The sequence below is a fragment of the Gopherus flavomarginatus genome, chromosome 3, assembly GCF_025201925.1.
Source record: "Gopherus flavomarginatus isolate rGopFla2 chromosome 3, rGopFla2.mat.asm, whole genome shotgun sequence".
Taxonomy (NCBI): Eukaryota; Metazoa; Chordata; order Testudines; family Testudinidae; genus Gopherus; species Gopherus flavomarginatus.
Genome location: NC_066619.1, coordinates 36,844,362 through 36,866,928, shown reverse-complemented (window position 1 = coordinate 36,866,928; position 22,567 = coordinate 36,844,362). Strand labels below are relative to the sequence as shown.

The 22,567-nt window shown below is 50.4% G+C and overlaps 1 protein-coding gene across 8 annotated transcripts in view; it reads right to left on the bottom strand.

The window, feature by feature from the left end:
* Positions 1 to 22,567, bottom strand: part of SETD9 (SET domain containing 9) — a 46,685-nt gene that overhangs the window by 8,818 nt on the left and 15,300 nt on the right. For 4 of the 8 annotated variants that reach the window (XM_050947093.1, XM_050947092.1, XM_050947095.1 and 1 more), the window contains 2 exons: positions 5,999 to 6,109; positions 3,192 to 3,673 (listed from right to left, as the gene is read on the bottom strand). The exons of 1 other annotated variant lie outside the window; for it this stretch is intronic. In XM_050947093.1, the coding sequence (XP_050803050.1) occupies positions 3,586 to 3,673; positions 5,999 to 6,109 (199 nt within the window). In that variant the 3' untranslated portion in view covers positions 3,192 to 3,585. Of the gene's footprint in view, positions 1 to 3,191; positions 3,674 to 5,998; positions 6,110 to 22,567 lie in introns of those variants that run through there. 3 more of the 8 variants (XM_050947097.1, XM_050947089.1, XM_050947090.1) reach the window with 2 other exon arrangements.

The following is a 22,567-nucleotide window of genomic DNA, read 5'->3' as shown; positions in this document are numbered from 1 at the left end:
GCAAGGCCTGATCAGAAGCTAATTACTTTAAGGGGTAGCTTCTACTGTTTCCAGTTATCTCACTACACAAAGTGACTTAATTGATCCCTCCTTTTAGCCTGAAAGAGGGTCCATCAGAGGAAAGGCAAGTGCAGCTGCTGCCTAAACTTACTGTTGTATGGATGAAAAGAGGATCTTTTTGCTTCACCCACTTTACTCTTATGCTGGTCTGGTCTGAAAGAATAGAGGACTTCCTCTTTCAGTTGCTTCCATTCTTTTATGTAAGCTGAATAAATGAGTAGACGCTACACATTCTTTTGTACATTGCTATATAATTTGAGACTGTAATTACAAAATGAAGCAACTAGACTACATAACTCCCTGATAGAATGAGTTCTACGGTAAAGGTTGAATTTGAGAAACCACTATTTAGAGTATGGCAGACAGAGACCCTTTGTTGCTAAGAATCAAGCTAATATCTATTTTAAACCACAACTTAAATACCAATCAGGGTGCATACAATTAATTATGCTTACAGCTATCAGAAACCAAGCAGGATACAGCTAGAAATGGAAAGGCAGTAATAAAGGAATTAAGAGAAAGTGAAGTGTTATAAGAAACAATGGTCAAAACTAAAATTATACCTGCATATTTGATGTGTCCTAAAAGCATCCTATAAGAATCAAAACGGAAGATTTGTAAAGAAATAAATTGGTTGTAAAGGTTGCCAGACTGTTTTCCCTAGGTAACAACCCAATTTGTAATCTATCACATATCATTAAATCAGATCTATGACAGCAATCACTTCATGTCTGTCTTCAAGGGAAGTGCATCTATATGACAACAATTATGGCAGAGTAGATACATTGTTTTTGTATAACAAATTCTGCTCAGGGTATGGAAAAGATTTGAACTAGTCAAATTAATGTTCCTAATTAAGATTTTGGAATGTCATTGAAAGGTTAATTACTCACGCTGCCGTAGAAATATTAGATCTTTGTATGGGTAATTTGAAACTAAGTGCTTAAAGAGTTTCTAAAGAATTGTATTTACTCAGTGTAATCCATGAGGCTTGTTAGGCATTGGTCTTAAATATATTAATTGTATCCTGGCACTAATACATGAGTTTTACTTGTGTGTTAGGAGCTGACTAACAGTCAGCTATTTGGGAAGAGGACCTTGCTGAATAAGGATGAGTAATTTAAAATGTTCTTACATTTTCAGTCTTTACACTACTTTTCCTTTCCCTACACTACTACTAATGTACAAGGACTTAGAATTAATTAGCACAAGAATGCTCCAGTTTTTGAAGGACTCCTAATTAAAATCAACTAGTCATCTTCACAGATTATACATCCAACAGAGAAATTGTTTATTGTATTATTCATAGATTCCATAGCCCAAAGAGAATATGGTGATCTAGTCTGACCTCCTGTATAACACAAGCCTAAGAATATCCCCAAAATAATTCTTAGAGCAGATCTTTTAGAAAAACATCCCTTCTTGCTGTAAAAATGGTCAGTGATGGAGAATTCTCCAACCACTCTTGTTCCAATGGTTAATTAGTCTATCAAAAATGTACACCTTATGTCCATTCTGAATTTGTATAGCTTCAACTTTCAGCCGCTGGGTTATGTTTTTGGAAATCTGATTTGTTGTCATGCTGGTAAAAGTTCCTAACAATTCTACATTATCTTCTCCTCTACTCCATTACCCTTTAAACAGCAGCATTTACTGAAACAATGATTAAGATTTTATAAAATAAGGTCCTGTGTTTCTTTGTGTAGCTAAGTAACAGAAATCTAAAGAATGCACAAGTTTTATGATTGTATGTAAAACCATTTCACGTCCTCCCACTTTCCTACATTGTTCTTGTCTCTTTCTGCTTAACCTCAATACCACCACCACCTGCCCAGCTTCCCGCCACCTTGATTCACCTCCTGGGTGTGTCTGGTAGCTCATAGCTGTATCCATAGCTGAGCTATTTGCTGCCCCTGCCAGATCTAGTCCAGGTTCTTCTGAGGCCTCTTGCTTCCTCTTACACAGGAATAGGCCCTAAAGAAGGCTGTTTAGCTGGTTTCTCATTTTCAGCAGCATTGAGGAGGAGCCAGCCCCGTGTGTTCTGCTCATAGTCTGCAGAATGCAGCTGAGGGCCTGCAGTCCTAAATTACCTTAACATTCAGAACTAGTAGTGCTGGAATAAGGAAGCCATTCTGAGTAACAGCAGTAAATGTGACCTTCATAGTTTTAAGATGAGTATACTTCAAATGATAATTTCTTAAAGCTATTAACGTATAAGTATGACAATTAATGGCTTTGGATTGCACTGCTGCTTGGAGATTAAACAAAGATAAGACCTGGTTCTTCTAACATGTGAAGACTAGTAATTTCCATATGGCTGTAAACTTCATTTTGTGCTAACCACACAAGATGATACAACAGCCACAGAGTCTGAGTGCTGCACTATCTTCTTGGGGGTGAAAGAGAAAACACTGTCTACTGTCCTTGGCATCCAGACTCTTCTTCAGAGGTCAAACAGCTCTCCTGCTTGCTCTGATTTCTTGATGAGATGGCCTTGCATTTAGCAATCTTCTACTAAGGCTAGGCCCCTCTAAAGCAATTCATGATTCAGTCTCAGATGAGGTGAGAAGATCAAATGGTAAAGAAGGGAAGCGAGTTCCCAAGCTGGCCCTGGAAGAGGAGACTGGACACTGGTGAGAATAGCAGACCACCCTGCTTCCTGTTTAGCATTAGCACTGTGAAAGTAAATGGCATGTACTGGAACCAGGGCTGTATTCTGCCCCTACCCACAAAACGTGAGGCTTGCTTGCAGCTTTGGAATAAAGGCTGGGGGAATCCTACATTGCTTCACCAGACCTAAAGGCTAAAACATTCTCTAGAGTTTATGAAAATAAAATTTTCAAATAGTGCTTCAAAGAAATTGTGTTGGGAATTGATCATGTTAGCAAAAATGTTAGACACTTGCTTTCAAAAAGACACTTCACTGGTATAAGTTTAGTTAAACTGTGGTTGAAAATAGTCTTTCAAAACACCATGTGAAACATTACACCTCTTAAAAAAATAAAAGGGGGCCATAAGAGGAACTATTTTTCAAAATGTAATGTTCCATTAATATGATCTAACTGCATCAGCAATTATAAAAAATTGTGGTGTGCAGAGGATCCCATTAGAAACACAAGTGAAGGAGACACTTTACTGAAAGAATTTGTTTTATATAAATTATGTCCATTATAGCAAGAACAGCAGAATGGGTTTGAGATTTAAAATGGATCACAGTGACGTGCATACAGAGAAAACAGAAGATGAAATAGCATAATTCAGAAACTAGATATTAATTTAATGAGCAACTGTGCAGTTAACTGAAAACCAATTATACTTGCAGTAGTATTAGCACCGATATACTTAATGATGTAAACAGCTGCAAACCACAACTGTATCAAAATTGAAGTAATATTTACATGAAAATACAGCTATGTAGCTCATTTTTAATTGGAAAGCACAGCTCTCCATTACACAGAGATGCCAAGTGTACACACAATAAATATCTTAATGGCAAAGAATTCTTTAATCCATGGTTTCATTGATTCAGTTGACAATGGTGTAGTAATTAGAAAAAAGCTCTTCTCCTTGCTTAATCTCTCTGAGAGCAACAAGAACCACACACCTCAAAGGGCTGCAAAACAAGAAAAGTAAAAAGGGACATTTCACCAATTTATTAAAATTGATCATGGTAAGATGCTAAGACTGGTTATAGCTATATTAATTCTGGTTCACACAACAACTGTAAATCCTTTGATACTGTACAAATATAAATGAAATATGCATGTCAAATTACAGGCTATACCCATGTCCAATTTCAATCTTGAACAATAGAAAAGCTCAGAAAACATTTACATATAAATACTGTTACAAAGTGCACAGGCTGTATACACAAACAAAAGACTCGGTCATGAAGTGAGGAAAAGATACTAAAGCAGACAGGACAGGGGCTATGGCAAGGATGATCAAGCACAAGGGCATTGTTCTACATCAGGCCTGCACAACATGCGGCCTGCAGAGGCTCACTGTGCGGCCCGCAGCGGGATTCAAAAGGCTCTGAGCTGCCCACAGTGGCGGGGAGCTCAGAGCCCTTTAAATCTCAGCCGCGGCCGGGATTCATAGGGCTCTGGGCTGCACACAGTGGCTGGGAGCCCAGAGCCATTTAAATCTCAGCCGCGGCCGGGATTCAAAAGGCTCTGGGCTGCCCACAGCGGTGGGGAGCCCAGAGTCCTTTAAATCCCAGCCACGGCCGCGATTCAAAGTGCTCTGAGCTGCCCGCAGCCGAGGGGAGCTCAGAGCTCTTTAAATCTCAGCCGTGGCCGGGATTCAAAAGGCTCTGGGCTGCCCGCAGCGGTGGGGATCCCAGAGCCCTTTAAATCTCAGCCACGGCCGGGATTCATAGGGCTCTGGGCTGCATGCAACAGTGGGGAGCCCAGAGCCATTTAAATTTCAGCCGCGGCCGGGATTCATAGGGCTCTGGGCTGCCCGCAGTGACGGGGAGCTCAGAGCTCTTTAAATCTCAGCCACGGCTGGGTTTCAAAAGGCTCTGAGTTGCCCACAGCCGCGGGGAGTCCAGAGCCCTTTAAATCTCAGCCGCCAGGGCCGGCTTTAGGCCAATTCAATCAATTCCCCTGAATCAGCCCGCCCCTAAGAGGGCCACATGCCCAAGCCCCAGTACGGTGCACCGGCAAAAGCCAGTGCGCTGTAGCGGGGTGGCCCAGCTTCCCCAGGGGGCAATTTAAAAGGCCTGTGGCTCCCAGGCCCTTTAAATTGCCACCAGAGCACCACTGCTGGAGCCCTGGGGTAGGGCTGTGGGGGCTATTTAAAAAGTCCGGGGTTCCCATCGCTTCTACTTCCCTGGTCCTTTAAATAGCCACCAGAGCCCCACCACTTCCCCAGGGTTCCCGTGGCTATTTAAAGGGCTGGGGCGGTAGAAGAAGGGGAGCCCCGGGCCCTTTAAATACCCCCAGAGCCCGGGATAGCGGGGGGCTCTGGGGGCTATTTAAAGGGCCGGGGCTCCAGCTGCCTCTGCCGCCCTGGTCCTTAAATAGTCGCTGAAGCCACACCGCTTCCCCAGTGCTCCCTCGGCTATTTACAGTGCTGGGGCGGTAGAAGCAGGGGAGCCGTGGGCTCTTTAAATAGCCCCCAGAGCCCTGGGGTAGCAGGGGGGGCAGGTCTCCAGATGCCTTTCCTGTCCTGGTCCTTTAAATAGCCCCTGGTGCCCCACCACTTCCCCAGGGCTCCTGCAGCTATTTACAGGGCTGGGGCAGTGGAAGCAGGGGAGCCCCAGGCCCTTTAAGTAGCTCCTGAGCCACGGGCTGCTACTGCTACCCTGGTGGGGGAGGCAGAAGGAGGGGGCACTCACCATACAGGATGGGCTGTATCCCCTGTACCTGCACCAGTTGCCCGCAGCCAACCCCTGCCACACCTCCTGCCCTGCCTGCACCAGTTCCTGTCTGCAGCCAGCCCTGCACCCGCTGCCCACAGCCAGTCCGTCTCCAGCCAGCCCCTCACCCCCTGCCTTGCCTTCAGCCCTGCACCAACCCGTCTCCAGCCAGCCCTGCACCCCCTTCCCTGTCTCCAGCCAATCCCTGCCGCACCCCCCTGCCTGAAGTCAGCCAGTCCTGCACTCCTTTGTCTCCAGCCCTGCCAACCCATGCCGCACCCCCCGTGGCCCTGCCTGAAGCCAGCCAGCCCATCCCACACGCAGTCTCCAGCCTGCCCCAGCCTGCAGCCAGACCCTACCTCCAGTCACCTCCCCCGCACCTCCAGCCAGCCCCATGTCCACTGGTGCCCTGTAGTTCCCAGGGAAGTAACCCTGCACACCTGCTTCAATGAAGTGGGCAGGGAGCAGCTGGGACCCACATGTGCACCCTAGCACACCCTCAGGGAGTGGCGGAGCTCATTTCTAGTTCAGACACATCTTTTTAAAAAAGAACTTTAGGTAGAGTTAACATACATCTGTACTTTCCCGGACATGTCAGGCGTTTTGGATCTTAAATCGCCATCCTGGGATCTGATTTGGATATGGATAGAGACCTCGTTAATGCAGTAAATACGTATGGTAACTCTATTGATACAAAAAATACATACTGTGGCAGAACTTTTTATAGGGAACTGGTTGCTAAGAAATGAAAGGCTTTTTTTTTTTACATTTTTTTTTTCTTTCAGTCATCCCTGCCGGGGCCCTGCCGAAAATGTTCGAATTGGGCCCCACACTTCTTAAAGCCGGCCCTGCCAGCTGCAGACGGCTGTGGGGAGCCCAGAGCCCTTTAAATCTCAGCTGTGGCCGGGATTCAAAGGGCTCTGAGCTGCCCACAGAGATTCTCGGCCGTGGCTGAGATTTAAAGGGCTCAGGGCTCCCCACCGCCACGGGCAGCCCAGAGCCCTTTGAATCCCGGTGGCGGCTCCAGCGGATGCGCTGGGGCTGGGACTTAAAGGGCTCGGGCTCCCCTCAGCAGCAGGAGCTCTGGGTCCTTTAAATCCCTGCCCCAGCCCCACAAAGCTCCGGGTTCCCGCAGCCGCCAGAGCACCGAGCCCTTTAATTTGACCCTGAGGGCTCCCAGCCAGCTCTTCAGCTGGGAGCCCCTGGTTGATTTAAAATCAAGTACCATCTCCCCACCCCCAACCTTCCTTTTTGGCCAACAGCTGTTTTAGTGGGGCAGCACTGGGAAAGGAGGGTTTGTTTCTGCTGGGCTGGGCGGTGCTGGGGCGGAGTGTTTCCGCTGGGCCGGGGAGGGGGGTGTTTCCGCAGGGCTGGGGGGTTTCGGCCCTCAGCTGTTTTCTTTGGAGTAATGTGGCCCTCGCCGCTTTACGAGTTGTGCAGGCCTGTTCTACACATAGCTACCACCGATTGCAGATAAACCTACACTCAGGCAAGCCACCCCTGGAGAGGAGACCAGTCCACTGAAGTCCTTGTCCTACCAGGACATATGACCAGAGTAGGAGCTTTTCCACAAGCCTTAGTTTATGGATCAAAAGCTGCTATTGTATTTAACATTGTGTCAGCTGGACATGGTGAACCCTAGGCTGAATCACAACCAGCTGGCACAATATTAAATGTGACAGTCCTGTCTGTGCTAAGTGCCAAGTAGTATTACTGTCATGTATGTTATCTCAGCTCTTCAAGAGCTGTAAACAGGGGAGTCGGAGTGGGAGTTCTGTTGGAAGAGAAGGTATGTGTAGCTATTTGTATGTAGAGGCTGGTAGGGGCAGTGTGCTGGGAGAGAAAGTGCGCCCTGATTAGGGGGCAGGGCTTCTCTGATTAGGGGTCCTATAAAGGTAGCCAACCAGTCAGGCAGCGGACCAGACAGTGATAGCGGCACAGGAGCCAGCAAACAGAGCTGTAAACAGGGGAGTTTTGGGGGGAAGACTAAGAGGCAGACAGAGGAACAGAGAGGCTAGTGAAGGGAGTGGGGTGGTGTTCTGGCAGTGTTTTGGTGCTCGTTGAGGGTTTGTTGTGCAGTAGGTGGTGGTGTTTTGGTTTAGTTTGTGTTTCCCAGATTTATAGGATTTAGGGGGAAACCTATGACAGATACAGAGGCAGCAGTGGTAGTGACCCAAGCAGTGGAAGACACAATGAGGATGACTGGATGTGGAAGCTGCGGTATGTACATGATCCTGGAGGGGTACCTGAAAAGAGTTTTGTCTGCATGAAGTGCTGCCTGATAGAACTGTTGGAAGAAAAGATCAGAGGATTGGAGATGCAGGTGGAAACTCTGGCTGAGTTTAGAAGGGGGTTCAAGCAGATGGAGCAAAGACAGGAGGAGGCTGAAGAGAAAAGCTCAGACTTGAAGATGGAAGCAGGACCAAAGAACTCTGAGGGGAGACTGCTGGGTGAGGAAAGTGGACAGTGGAAGCATGTGACTAAGAGAACCAGGCAGAGGAAAAGACGAGCTAGTGAAGGAGAAATAGAGCTCAGGACCAGGTTTGTGGAGTTGGAAAATGAAGAAGGGGCACAGCAGGTGGTCACTGAAGGTGAGAGGGCAAGGAAGAAAAGCAAAGCAGCTAGTCCTATAGGTAGAGGGGAAAAGTCAATGGAGATAACACCACCAAATATGAGCTCCAGGAGGATATGGGATGGGTTGCAGAGGATTGCAAGGGAGAATAGGAACCAAGAGGACTTGCAGCCAGAGGGAACAGGACAGACCAGAGAATCGCACCATCACTAGGAAAAGGCAGGTCTATGTGACTGGGGACTCCTTCCTGAGAAGAACAGACAGGCCTGTAACCAGAGCTGATCCGGAGAACAGAAGGGTGTGCTGTCTGCCAGGTGCTAAGATACGGGATGTGGACCTGAAGCTAAGGAGGATCCTAATGGGAGCGGGAAAGAATCCACTGATTGTCCTTCATGTGGGAAGGAATTATACGGCTAGATTCTCACTGGAACGTATCAAGGGAGACTATGCCAGGCTGGGGAAGATGCTTAAGGAAACTGAGGCTCAGGTGAACTTCAGTGGGATTCCGCCTGTGTCATAAACAGATAGCTAAGGGTTAATGTCTCTTTCACCTGGAAAGAAGTAATCTGAACCACCTGACCAGACGACCAATCAGGAAACCGGATTTTTTCAACTCTGGGTGGAGGGAAGGTTGTGTCTGAGTTCTTTGCTGTCTGTCTGCCTGTATGCTCTCTCGGATGAGGAGCGATTTCTATTTCTTGCTCTCTAATCTTCTGTTTCCAAGTTGTGAGTACCAAAGGGTTTGTTGTTTTTGTATTTACATGACTATAGTTGCTGGAGTGCTTTGATTTGTATTCTTTTTGAATAAGGCTGTTTATTCAATATTCTTTTAAGCAATTGACCCTGTATTTGTCACCTTAATACAGAGAGACCATTTTTATGTATTTTTCTTTCTTTTTATATAAAGCTTTCTTTTTAAGACCTGTTGGAGTTTTTCTTTAGTGGGAAATTCCAGGGAAGTGAGTCTGTACTCACCAGGGAATTGGTGGGAGGAAGAAGTCAGAGGGAACTCTGTGTGTGATAGATTTACTAGCTTGATTTTGCATTCCCTCTGGGTAAAGAGGGAGGTAATTCTGTTCTCCAGGACTGGGAACGGGGAGGGTGGAGTCCCTCCGCTTAGATTCACGGAGGTTGCTTCTGTGTATCTCTCCAGGAGCACCTGGAGGGGGGAAGGGAAAAGATTTCTTTTCCTTTGTTGTGAGACTCAAGGGTTTGGGTCTTGGGTTCCCCAGGGAAGGTTTTTGGGGGGCCAGAGTGCCCCAAAACACTCTAGATTTTTGAGTGGTGGCAGCAGTACCAGGTCCAAGCTGGTAACTAAGCTTGGAGGTTTTCATGCTAACTCCCACATTTTGGACGCTAAGGTCCAAATCTGGGACTAAGGTTTGACATGAGTGGCAGTGGTGAGATAGAATCCAGAAGCCAGTAGGAATATTTTATTTTTCTTTTCTCTGCTAGGGGCTTTTCAGCAGAGAGAAACAGTTTGGTTTTAAAAGGGAACCAGAGAGAATTTTGTTTTCTGCTCTCTCTGGCAGTTGTGGCTTGCATATTAAGCAAGAACCCATTAAGGGGCTGTTAAGAGTCTTTTGTGACAATAGCACTCCCATTAGGAGGCAGATACCAGCACTATACTCATGCAAATAAAGTGGTTTTTCTGGTTTACTTTACATTGAAAAAAATTACATAGGAAGACAGGGAACAAGGCACTGTTGCTAGGCAGACCCCAGGAGGCAACAGAGCCTGCAGTTCAGAAGAAAACCACCGGAGGGCACCCCAACACAAGAAAACAGGAACCATGACTCCTAAGGCAAAAATTGAGGCCGAAGAACAATTCAAAGAAGCTGAACACAGGCGACAACTGGAAATAAAACAAAAAGAGATGGAACTAAGAGAAAGAGAAAGAGAGGCAGCCTACCAAAGAGAACAAGCAGCCAGAGAGGCGGCCTACAAAAGAGAACAAGAAGCCAAAGATGCAGACCACCAAAAACAGCTGGAACTGCAGAGGGAAGCCCACCGACAGGCCATGGAATTAGAAAAGGCTAAGCAAAACACAGCCAACCCTAACAACCCTGCGCCAATGATTGTTCCACAGCATAGGAAATTTCCCACCTACAAGGCAGGTGATGACACCGAGGCCTTCTTGGAAAATTTTGAAAGAGCCTGTCTTGGGTACAGCATCCCTGAAGACCAGTACAGGGTAGAATTGAGGCCACAGCTCAGTGGACCTTTAGCAGAGGTGGCAGCTGAAATGCCTAAGGAGAACATGAACGACTATAAACTTTTTCAAACCAAGGCCAGATACAGAATGGGGATAACCCCGGATCATGCCCGTCGGCGTTTCAGAACCCAAAAGTGGAAACCAGATGTGTCATTTCCCAAACACGCCTACTACGTTGGGAAAAATTATGAGGCCTGGATATCAGGACACAATGTTAAAACCTTGGAAGAACTGCACCTCCTCATACAAATGGAGCAGTTCTTGGATGGTGTTCCTGAGGACATCACACGGTACATACAAGATGGAAAACCCAAAAATCTCGCTGAGGCGGGGGAGATTGGAGCCAGATGGATGGAAGTGGCAGAAAGCAAGAAAGCTACGGTCAAGAGGAACGAATACCCCAGGGGGCACACCGACCATAAACCCTACAACCGAGGACAGCCAAAGACCCCACATACAACCCAAGTAAAGCCACAGACGCCCTATTCTTCCACCTCACCAGTCTCCAGTAACTCACCTTGGCCCAGTGACCCATCAGATGGAAGATGCTTTAAGTGTAATGAACTGGGATATATCAAGGCCAACTGTCCAAAGAACGCTATCCGAGTGCAATTCATTACACCACCATCACCCAAAAGATCCCCAGGCCCAGATGCCTCTCAAATACCCTTGAAGCGGAGGGAAAATTTGAGAGTGGGGGGAAAAAAGGTTACTGCGTGGAGAGACACGGGGGCACAAGTGTCAGCTATCCACCAATCCTTCGTTGACCCCAAATTCATCAACCCAAAGGCCAAAGTTACAATTTACCCCTTCATGTCACAAGCTGTAGACTTGCCTACAGCTGAACTGCCTGTCCAGTACAAAGGCTGGTCAGGAATGTGGACTTTTGCAGTCTATGACAATTATCCTATCCTCATGCTACTGGGGGAAGACTTGGCCAACCAGGTGAAGCGGGCCAAGAGAGTGGGAATGGTTACACGTAGCCAAACCAGGCAAGCTTCCAGACCCATTCCTGTTCCTGAGCCGTCCACAGACACCCCGTCTGTGTTACCAGAGACCCAGACAGAGGTAGTCGACCCTGATACCATGCCAACCACTGAAACAGCCACAGCACCTCCAGTCCCAGGCCCGGAACTGGAACAGCAACCAGCACCAGCAAGTGCAACAACATCTTCAAACTCAATGCCAGAGGGCGCCAACGAGCCAGAACTGGCAGAAGCAGCAGACAGCCATACCCAAAAGGCTCAGCCCGAGCCTGAAATACCCTCAGGTGCACCAGCAGAGAGCGGTTCACCAGCAACGGAAACAACCCCATCACCTACATCGCTTCCAGAGGGACCAAGCCCAAGTCCACAGTCTGAGGAAGAACTGCTGACCCCAGCCTCAAGGGAACAGTTCCAGACTGAGCAGGAAACAGATGACAGCCTTCAGAAAGCTTGGGCGGTGGCAAGAAGCACCCCACCACCTCTCAGCTCTTCTAATCGATCCCGGTTTGTTATAGACCAAGGACTTTTATACAAGGAGATTCTTTCTGGTGGACACCGGGAAGAATGGCAGCCGCAAAAACAGTTGGTGGTTCCAACTAAGTACCGGGGGAAGCTCTTAAGCTTAGCCCATGATCATCCCAGTGGCCATGCTGGGGTGAACAGAACCAAGGACCGGTTGGGGAAGTCCTTCCACTGGGAGGGGATGGGCAAGGACGTTGCCAAGTATGTCTGGTCTTGTGAGGTATGCCAAAGAGTGGGAAAACCCCAAGACCAGGTCAAGGCCCCTCTCCAGCCACTCCCCATAATTGAGGTCCCATTTCAGCGAGTAGCTGTGGATATTCTGGGTCCTTTCCCAAAAAAGACGCCCAGAGGAAAGCAGTACATACTGACTTTAGTGGACTTTGTTACCCAATGGCTGGAAGCAGTAGCTCTAGGCAACACCAGGGCTAACACTGTGTGCCTGGCCCTAACAGACATCTTTGCCAGGGTAGGTTGGCCCTCCGACATCCTTACAGATTCAGGATCTAATTTCCTGGCAGGGACCATGGAAAAACTGTGGGGAACTCATGGGGTGAATCACTTGGTTGCCACCCCGTACCACCATCAAACCAATGGCCTGGTGGAAAGGTTTAATGGAACTTTGGGGGCCATGATATGTAAATTCGTCAACGAATTCTCCAATAATTGGGACCTAGTGTTGCAGCAGTTGCTGTTTGCCTACAGGGCTGTACCACATCCCAGTTTAGGGTTTTCACCGTTTGAACTTGTGTATGGTCACGAGGTTAAGGGGCCATTACAGTTGGTGAAGCAGCAATGGGAGGGGTTTACGCCTTCTCCAGGAATTAATATTCTGGACTTCGTAAGCAACCTACAAAGCAGCCTCCGACACTCTTTAGCCCTTGCTAGAGAGAACCTAAAGGATGCTCAGGAAGAGCAAAAGGCCTGGTATGACAGACATGCCAGAGAACGTTCCTTCAAGGTAGGAGACCAGGTTATGGTCTTGAAGGCGCAACAGGCCCATAAGATGGAAGCATCATGGGAAGGGCCATTCACGGTCCAAGAGCGCCTAGGAACTGTAAACTACCTCATAGCATTTCCCAATTCCTCACTAAAGCCTAGAGTGTACCATGTTAATTCTCTCAAGCCTTTCTATTCCAGAGACTTACAGGTTTGTCAGTTTACAGTCCAGGGAGATGATGCTGAGTGGCCTGACGGTGTCTACTACGACGGGAAAAAAAAACGGTGGCGTGGAAGAGGTGAACCTCTCAACCACCCTGGAACATCTGCAGCGGCGACAAATCAAGGAGCTGTGCACTAGCTTCGCCCCATTGTTCTCAGCCACCCCAGGACGGACTGAACGGGCATACCACTCCATTGACACAGGTAATGCTCATCCAATTAGAACCCCACCCTACCGGGTGTCTCCTCATGCCCAAGCTGCTATAGAACGAGAGATCCAGAACATGCTACAGATGGGTATAATCCGCTCATCTACCAGTGCATGGACATCTCCAGTGGTTCTGGTACCCAAACCAGATGGGGAAATACGCTTTTGCGTGGACTACCGTAAGCTAAATGCGGTAACTCGTCCGGACAACTATCCAATGCCACGCACCGATGAGCTATTGGAAAAGTTGGGACGTGCCCAGTTCATCTCTACAATAGACTTAACCAAGGGGTACTGAAAAGTAACGCTAGATGAACCTGCCAAGGAGAGGTCAGCATTCGTCACCCATGCGGGGGTGTATGAATTCAATGTCCTTCCTTTCGGCCTTCGAAATGCACCCGCCACCTTCCAGAGGCTGGTAGATGGTCTACTAGCAGGACTGGGAGAATTTGCAGTTGCCTACCTCGATGATGTGGCCATTTTTTCAGACTCCTGGCCCGAACACCTACTACACCTGGAAAAGGTCTTCGACTGCATCAGGCAGGCCGGACTAACTGTTAAGGCCAAAAAGTGTCAAATAGGCCAAAACAGAGTGACTTACCTGGGGCACCAGGTGGGTCAAGGAACCATAAACCCCTTACAGGCCAAGGTGGATGCTATCCAAAAGTGGCCTGTCCCACGGTCCAAAAAGCAGGTCCAATCCTTCTTAGGCTTGGCCGGATACTACAGGCGATTTGTACCACACTACAGCCAAATCGCTGCCCCACTGACCGACCTGACCAAAAAGACCCAGCCAAATGCAGTTAAGTGGACTGATGAGTGTCAAAAGGCCTTTACCCAACTTAAGGCAACACTCATGTCTGACCCTGTGCTCAGGGCCCCGAATTTTGACAAGCCATTCCTCGTAACCACGGATGCATCTGAGCGTGGTATAGGAGCAGTGCTCATGCAGGAAGCAACAGATCACAACTTCCATCCTGTCGTGTTTCTCAGCAAAAAACTGTCTGAGAGGGAAAGTCACTGGTCAGTCAGTGAAAAGGAATGCTATGCCATTGTGTACGCCCTGGAAAAGCTACGCCCATATGTTTGGGGACGGCGGTTCCAACTACAAACTGACCATGCTGCACTAAAGTGGCTCCATACTGCCAAGGGGAACAACAAGAAACTTCTTCGTTGGAGTTTAGCTCTCCAAGATTTTGATTTTGAAATTCAGCACATCACAGGAGTTTCTAACAAAGTAGCGGATGCACTCTCCCGTGAGAGTTTCCCAGAATCTAGTAGTTAAAAAGTGTTCTTAAAATGTTGAAGTCTGTTAGTTGTATACTTAGTGGTATATGTAAAGGTGCATGTGTTGTAGTAATCTGTTTATTTTAAAGTTCTAGAAGGAAATCGCCGCCAGTGAGCTTCCCCACTGTCTGCAATTTGGGGGGCGTGTCATAAACAGATAGTTAAGGGTTAATGTCTCTTTCACCTGGAAAGAAGTAATCTGAACCACCTGACCAGACGACCAATCAGGAAACCGGATTTTTTCAACTCTGGGTGGAGGGAAGGTTGTGTCTGAGTTCTTTGCTGTCTGGCTGCCTGTATGCTCTCTCGGATGAGGAGCGATTTCTATTTCTTGCTCTCTAATCTTCTGTTTCCAAGTTGTGAGTACCAAAGAGTTTGTTGTTTTTGTATTTACATGACTATAGTTGCTGGAGCGCTTTGATTTGTATTCTTTTTGAATAAGGCTGTTTATTCAATATTCTTTTAAGCAATTAACCCTGTATTTGTCACCTTAATACAGAGAGACCATTTTTATGTATTTTTCTTTCTTTTTATATAAAGCTTTCTTTTTAAGACCTGTTGGAGTTTTTCTTTAGTGGGAAATTCCAGGGAAGTGAGTCTGTACTCACCAGGGAATTGGTGGGAGGAAGAAGTCAGAGGGAACTCTGTGTGTGATAGATTTACTAGCTTGATTTTGCATTCCCTCTGGGTAAAGAGGGAGGTAATTCTGTTCTCCAGGACTGGGAACGGCGAGGGTGGAGTCCCTCTGCTTAGATTCACGGAGGTTGCTTCTGTGTATCTCTCCAGGAGCACCTGGAGGGGGGAAGGGAAAAGATTTCTTTTCCTTTGTTGTGAGACTCAAGGGTTTGGGTCTTGGGGTCCCCAGGGAAGGTTTCTGGGGGGACCAGAGTGCCCCAAAACACTCTAGATTTTTGGGTGGTGGCAGCAGTACCAGGTCCAAGCTGGTAACTAAGCTTGGAGGTTTTCATGCTAACCCCCACATTTTGGACGCTAAGGTCCAAATCTGGGACTAAGGTTTGACAGCCTGTTTCCAGAGAAGGGCAACAAACGTGTGACAAGATTATGACGATCAACAGATGGCTCAGGCAGTGGTGCCATAAGCAAGGTTTTGGGATGTATGGCCACTGGGAGGCATTCATGGACAGATGGGATAGACTTCACCTGAGTAGGGAGGGAAATAGACTTCTAGGATGGAGGCTGGCACAACTAATTGAGAGCTTTAAACTAGGAATTTGGGGGAGATATTCAGGTAATCTCCACACCAGATTTTAATGTTGAGAGGGAAGAAAATGAAGTAAGAAAGGATACAACCATGGGTAGGAGAATGGACATAAGGAGGAAGGGTAATATAGACACCAGTCTAATAGTTGATACTGGCAGTAGAATGTCTGTGCCTACTCGGGTAAAGAATGTAAGCCAAGCCAAACAACAACAACTACGATGTTTGTACACCAATGCAAGGAGCCTAAGTAACAAAATGGAGGAAAAGATGGTTACTTACCTTGTAACTGTTGTTCTTCAAGATGTGTTGCTCATATCCATTCCAGTTAGGTGTGTGCGCGCCGCGTGCACGTTCGTCGGAGAAACTTTTACCCTAGCAACCCAGGCGGGTCGGCTGGGCACTCGCTGGAGTGGCGCCACTATGGCGCCCAATATATATCCCAGCCGACCCGGCCACCCTTCAGTTCCTTCTTGCCGGCTACTCCGACAGTAGGGAAGGAGGGTGGGTTTGGAATGGATATGAGCAACACATCTCGAAGAACAACAGTTACAAGGTAAGTAACCGTCTTTTCTTCTTCGAGTGATTGCTCATATGCATTCCAGTTAGGTGATTCCCAAGCCTTACCTAGGCGGTGGGGTCGGAGAGAGATGTGGCGGTATTTAAAACTGCTACGCCGAAGGCCGCATCATCTCTTGATTGTCTGACTAGCGCATAGTGTGCAGTGAATGTGTGGACCGATGACCAGGTTGCTGCACGGCATATCTCCTGGATAGGCACGTGTGCCAGGAAGGCTGCCGACGTCGCCTGAGCTCTCGTGGAATGTGCCGTGAAGTGGCTAGAGGGGGCACGAGCTAAGTCGTAGCATGCGCGAATGCATGCGGTTACCCAGGAGGAAATCCTCTGAGAGGAGATTGGTTGACCTCTCATCCGCTCTGCGATCGCCACAAACAGCTGAGGGGACTTCCGAAATGGCTTTGTTCGCTCAATGTAGAAAGCGAGCGCTCTACGTACATCTAAGGAGTGCAGTTGCTGTTCCCGCCGAGAAGAGTGTGGCTTCGGGAAGAAGACGGGGAGGAAGATGTCCTGGTTGGTATGGAAGGCAGAAACCTTAGGGAGGAACGCCGGGTGGGGTCGCAGGTGCACTTTGTCCTTATGGAAGACGGTGTAGGGTGGATCCACTGTGAGAGCTCTCAGCTCTGAGACCCGTCTGGCCGATGTAATGGCCACCAAGAAGGCCGTCTTCCACGACAGGTACATGAGCAAGCAAGTCGCCAGTGGCTCGAATGGCGGGAGCGTGAGCCTGTTCAGGACCAGGTTAAGGTTCCAGGTAGGAGCAGGGCGGCGTACGGAAGGATAGAGACGCTCCAGGCCTTTAACAAACCTGGCGACTAAGGGGTGGGAGAATACGGAGCGGCCACCCTCTCCTGGCCGAAAAGCGGATATGGCCGCTAAGTGTACCTTTAAGGAGGATGTCGCCAGGCCCTGCTGCTTAAGGTACCAGAGGTAGTCTAGGACCGTGGGAATTGGGGCCTGCGTAGGGTTCACCCCTTGAGAAGCGCACCAGCAAGAGAAACGTTTACACTTTGCCCTGTATGTTGAGCGAATGGAAGGCTTCCTGCTGTTAAGGAGTATATGTTGGACCGGTGCGGAGCAGCTGAGCTCCGCCGTGTTCAGCCATGCAGGAGCCACGCCGTGAGGTGCAGGGCTCATAGGTCCGGGTGACAAAGCGTGCCGTGATCCTGCGTAATCAGGTCCGGGTGGAGAGGAAGGGGAATTGGGGGGTCCACAGACAGGTCCAGCAAGGCGGTGAACCAGTGCTGTCTGGGCCACGCAGGTGCGATCAGGATTAGACGCGCTTTGTCCCTGCGCAGCTTTAACAGGACCTTGTGCACCAGAGGGAACGGAGGGAAGGCATACAGGAGGTGGCGCGTCCATGGCAGGAGAAATGCGTCCATGATCGACCCGGGAGAGAGACCCTGAAAGGAGCAAAACTCCTGGCACTTCCTGTTGGACTTGGTTGCGAAGAGGTCTATGCGGGGAAATCCCCACCTCTGGAAGATGGAATGGATGACATCCGGTCTGATTGACCATTTGTGGCAGAGGAAGGATCGGCTGAGTCTGTCCGCCAGCGTGTTCTTGACCCCTGGGAGGAAGGATGCCACCAGGTCTATTGACTGGGCTATGCAGAAGTCCCAGAGTCGAATGGCTTCCTGACATAGGGGAGACGAACGGGTTCCCCCCTGTTTGTTGATATAATACATGGCCGTTGTGTTGTCCGTGAGTATGGAAACACAACGGCCGTGTAGGTGTCGTTGAAACGCCTGGCAGGCGAGGCGGACTGCCCTCAGCTCCCGGACATTTATGTGGAGGGACAGCTCTTGGGACGACCAGAGACCCTGGGTGCGCAGGTCCCCTAAGTGGGCCCCCCACCCCAGTGATGATGCATCGGTTGTTAGAGTCACCGATGGTTGCTGAGAATGGAAGGGCATCCCCGCACATACTAGGGATGGGGTCAGCCACCAGTCGAGGGAGCGGAGAGGGTCGGGGGGGGACCGTCACCAATACATCTAGGTGGTCCCTGCTCGGGCGGAATACGGAATGAAGCCACGTCTGGAAGGGCCTCATTCGGAGTCTGGCATGCTTTGTCACGTAAGTGCATGCGGCCATATGCCCTAGAAGTGTGAGGCAGGTGCGAGCCGAGGTGATTGGGGATGCCTGCAAGCTCCAAATGATCACACCGATCGTCTGGAAGCGAGGTTGAGGTAAGTATGCCCTGGCCTGAGTAGAGTCCAGGCACGTTCCACCGCCTATGAAGTCTAACCTCTGTGTGGGGACCAGGCTGGATTTCTCGGCATTGATAAGCAGGCCTAGCCGGGAGAAGAGGTCCGTGACGGCCTCGACATGTCGTCGCACCTGCGACTGGGAGGACCCCTTCAGGAGCCAGTCGTCGAGGTACGGGAAGACGTGGATTTTCCGCCGACGGAGGTGGGCAGCCACGACGGCCATGCACTTGGTGAACACCCTCGGGGCTGTAGAGAGGCCGAAGGGCAGAACTGCAAACTGGAAGTGCTGATGTCTGACCGTGAAGCGGAGGTACTTCCTGTGCGGTGGAAAGATGGCAATATGGAAGTACGCGTCCTTCATGTCGAGGGTGGCATACCAGTCTCCAGGATCCAGGGATGGGATAATGGTTCCCAGGGAGATCATGCGGAACTTTAACTTTAGCATCCACTTGTTGAGGCCCCGCAGGTCTAGGATGGGTCTGAGACCTCCCTTGGATTTGGGGATGAGAAAATATCGGGAGCAGAATCCCTTGCCTCTCTCGCCTAGAGGTACTTCCTCTATAGCTCCCGCCGCCAGGAGGGAACGAACCTCCTGCAGGAGGGTTTGCTCGTGAGAGGGGTCCCTGAAGAGGGACCGGGAAGGGGGGCGGGAAGGGGGTGAGGAAGCAAATTGTAGATGGTATCCGTGCTTCACTGTGCGTAGCACCCAACGGTCTGATGTTAACCGGGACCACGCAGGGGGGAAGTGGGAGAGGCGGTTGGAGAAGGAAGGGGAAGGATCCTGTCTTGAGTCTGGTATGTCGTCCCCGGGCGCACCTTCAAAAGCCGGACTTGGGGCCCGGCTGTGCCTTGGAAGGCCCTTGGTTTTGGCCTCCCTGGGAGCTGGGTTGGCGTCTGCGTCCCCCCGGCCACGTCGTCTGTTGAGATCCTGCCTCTGCCGGGGTGGGAAGTATGGGCGCCGTGCTTGAGGCCTGAAGGGTCTACGCTGGGTGGAAGGTGTATGCATCCCCAGCGAGCGAATGATGACTCGATTGTCCTTCAGGTTTTGTAATTTGGAGTCCGTCTTGTCCGAGAACAACCCTTTCCCGTTAAAGGGTAGGTCCTGGACTATATATTGTAGTTCCGGGGGTAGTGTAGAGGCTTGAAGCCATGAAATGCGCCTCATGGTAATGCCAGACGCCAGGGTTCTGGCTGCCGAGTCCGCAGCGTCGAGGGAGGCCTGGAGAGAGGTCCTGGCCACCTTCTTACCCTCCTCCATGAACGCGTTAAATTCCGTGCGCGAGTCCTGGGGTAGCAGTTCGGCGAACTTACCCACCTCCGCCCATATGTTGTAGTTATAGCGCCCCAGTAGGGCCTGCTGGTTGGCCACCCGGAGTTGCAAGGCCCCAGCTGAGTACACCTTGCGACCCATGAGGTCCATCCGCTTAGCCTCCTTGGATTTGGGGGCCGGTGCCTGCTGGCCATGCCACTCCCTGTCGTTGACCGACTGCACCACTAGGGAGGAAGGTGGACATACAGGTACTCGTACCCCTGAGAGGGTACCATGTACTTCCTTTCCACTCCCTTAGCTGTCGGCGGGATGGAGGCTGGTGACTGCCAGAGGTTGTCAGAGGTAGACTGGATAGTCTTTATGAATGGGAGGGCTACCCGGGTAGGAGCATCGGCCGAGAGGATGCTCACTACCAGGTCCTCAACCTCTGAGACCTCCTCCACCGGGAGGTTGATATTAAGGGCCACTCTACGGAGGAGGTCCTGGTTGGCCCTGGGGTCTATAGGTGGGGGTCCCGATGCTGACGACCCAGCCACTGCCTCATCCGGCGAGGAGGAGGAGGAGGATACTCCGGGGATGAGGGTATCCTGCGCGGTCTCTTGTTCTTGGCCTGGTTCCTGTTCGTGTTGCCCCGGGGAGTCTGGCGGCTGTTTGTCCGACTCAACCACGGGGCGGCGGGAAACAGTGGCCTCTGGCCCCCGATGCTCTGAGGCGGTGGAACGTGCCTGAGGCATGGGGGCACCCTGGGCCTGATGGTAAGCCCAGGGTGTCCAAAAGCCCCACTGTTGGGCCGGTGTCCTGCGGGTGGGGGTCTTGGAACACTCCCAGCGGTGCTTTGGGGTCCTGGTCCCATTCATAATAGCTACCCGCCTGGGAAGATGCCGATGTGCCCCTGGATGGCCACGGTGGAGCGGCGAAAGCCGGTGCCGCAGTACCGACCGACCTCACACCTCTGGATAGCGGTGACCGGTGTCTGTATCGGTGTTGAGAGCGAGACCGGGACCTGCGACCGGCTCGGTGCCGGGAGGTCAACCGGGATCGCGAGTGTCGTTGTCTAGATCTGCTCCTGGAGGTGCGGTGCCCACCGCGGTGCCGTGAGCTGGAGCGATGCCGGGAGTACCTAGTTGACGCTCGGGACGTCGAACGGTGCCGGGAGCCCGACCGGTGCCGAGAGCGCGATCGGAACCGTGGTGATCGGTGCCGGGAGCCTGAGCGGTGCCGAGGCGATCGGTGCCGGGAGTCCGACCGGTGCTGGGATCGGGATCGACGTCGTGAGTCTGAGTGGCGCCTCGATGCCGAGCATCTGCGGGACCGCGATCTGGAGCGGTGCCGGTCTGCTACACTGACCGAAGCTGGTCTGGTCAGGGTTGGTTTGCCCATAGAGCATAGTACCCGCACCGGCGGTGCCGGGGGCAAGGGCATCGGTGCCTTGGTGATGGCGATTAGCTCTCTCGCCGCGGCGAATGTCTCCGGGGTAGAGGGTGAAGCGAGCTCTACCACGGTGCATACCGGGGAGCTGCCAGGTGCTGGACTCGACGGCCCCCGCGGGGTCGGAGTTAACGGTACCGGCTTAGACAGTGCTGCGGCAGGTATTGGTGCTGGGCGATCCGCCTTTTGCGCAGGATCTGATTGTGGGGCGGCTGGTGGCGAGATGATCTGTGCCTTTGCCGCCTTCGGCCTCGGGGAGAGGGAGCGGCTCTGGGCCGGTTTCGGTGCCGGCTTCTTGGTGGTAGCACTCGGTGCCGCGGTGCCCTTGCTCACCGGTTGGCTTGCGCTCGGTGCCGAGGGCGAAGGTGTCAGGGGCACTTCCATCAGGAGCTGTCTCAATCTAATGTCCCGCTCCTTCTTGGTCCTCGGCTTGAAGGACTTACAGATCGGGCACTTGGCAGATAAGTGCGACTCCCCGAGGCACTTCAAGCAGGAGTCATGGGGGTCTCCAACTGGCATGGGCTTGTGACAAGCCGAGCACTGCTTGAAGCCCGATGAGCTGGGCATGAGCTCCGGCTCCCGGTGCGGGGGAGGGTACCCCCGATCCCCTCACTACAACTAATAACTACACTAACAACACTAGATAACTGACTAATTAACAACTATATATCTATATATGTACAATAACAACTATAACTACTATATACAATGATAGCGAAACGAGCTGCTAGGGAGTGTGGAGGTCAGCGAAGCCGCTCTCCACAGTTCCAACGACCGACAGGGGCAGTAAGAAGGAACTGGAGGGTGGCCGGGTCGGCTGGGATATATATTGGGCGCCATAGCGGCGCCACTCCAGGGGGCGCCCAGCCGACCCGCCTGGGTTGCTAGCGTAAAAGTTTCTCCGACGAATGTGCACGCGGAGCGCACACACCTAACTGGAATGCATATGAGCAATCACTCAAAGAAGAACCAGAGTTACTGGTGCAGGAAGTGAAACCAGATGATATAGGGATAACAGAAACATGGTGGAATAGTAGTCATGACTGGAGCACAGGTATTGAAGGGTATGTGCTGTTTAGGAAAGACAGAAATAAAGGCAAAGGTGGAGGAGTAGCATTGTAGATCAGTGATGAGGTAGGTAGACTGTAAAGAAGTAAGAAGTGATGGAATGAATAAGACAGAGTCCGTCTGGGCAAAAATCACACTGGGGAAGAAAGCTACTAGAGCCTCCCCTGGGATCATGCTTGGGGTGTGCTACAGACTACTGGGATCTGATTTGGATATGGATAGAGACCTCGTTAATGCAGTAAATACTAATGGGAATTGTGTGATCATGGGAGACTTTAGCTTCCCAGATATTGACTGGAGGACAAGTGCTAGTAATAATAATAGGGCTCAGATTTTCCTGAATATGATAGCTGATGGATTCCTTCACTAAGTAGTTGCTGAACTAACAATAGGGTTTGATTTGGTTATATTTGTTTTTTTGTG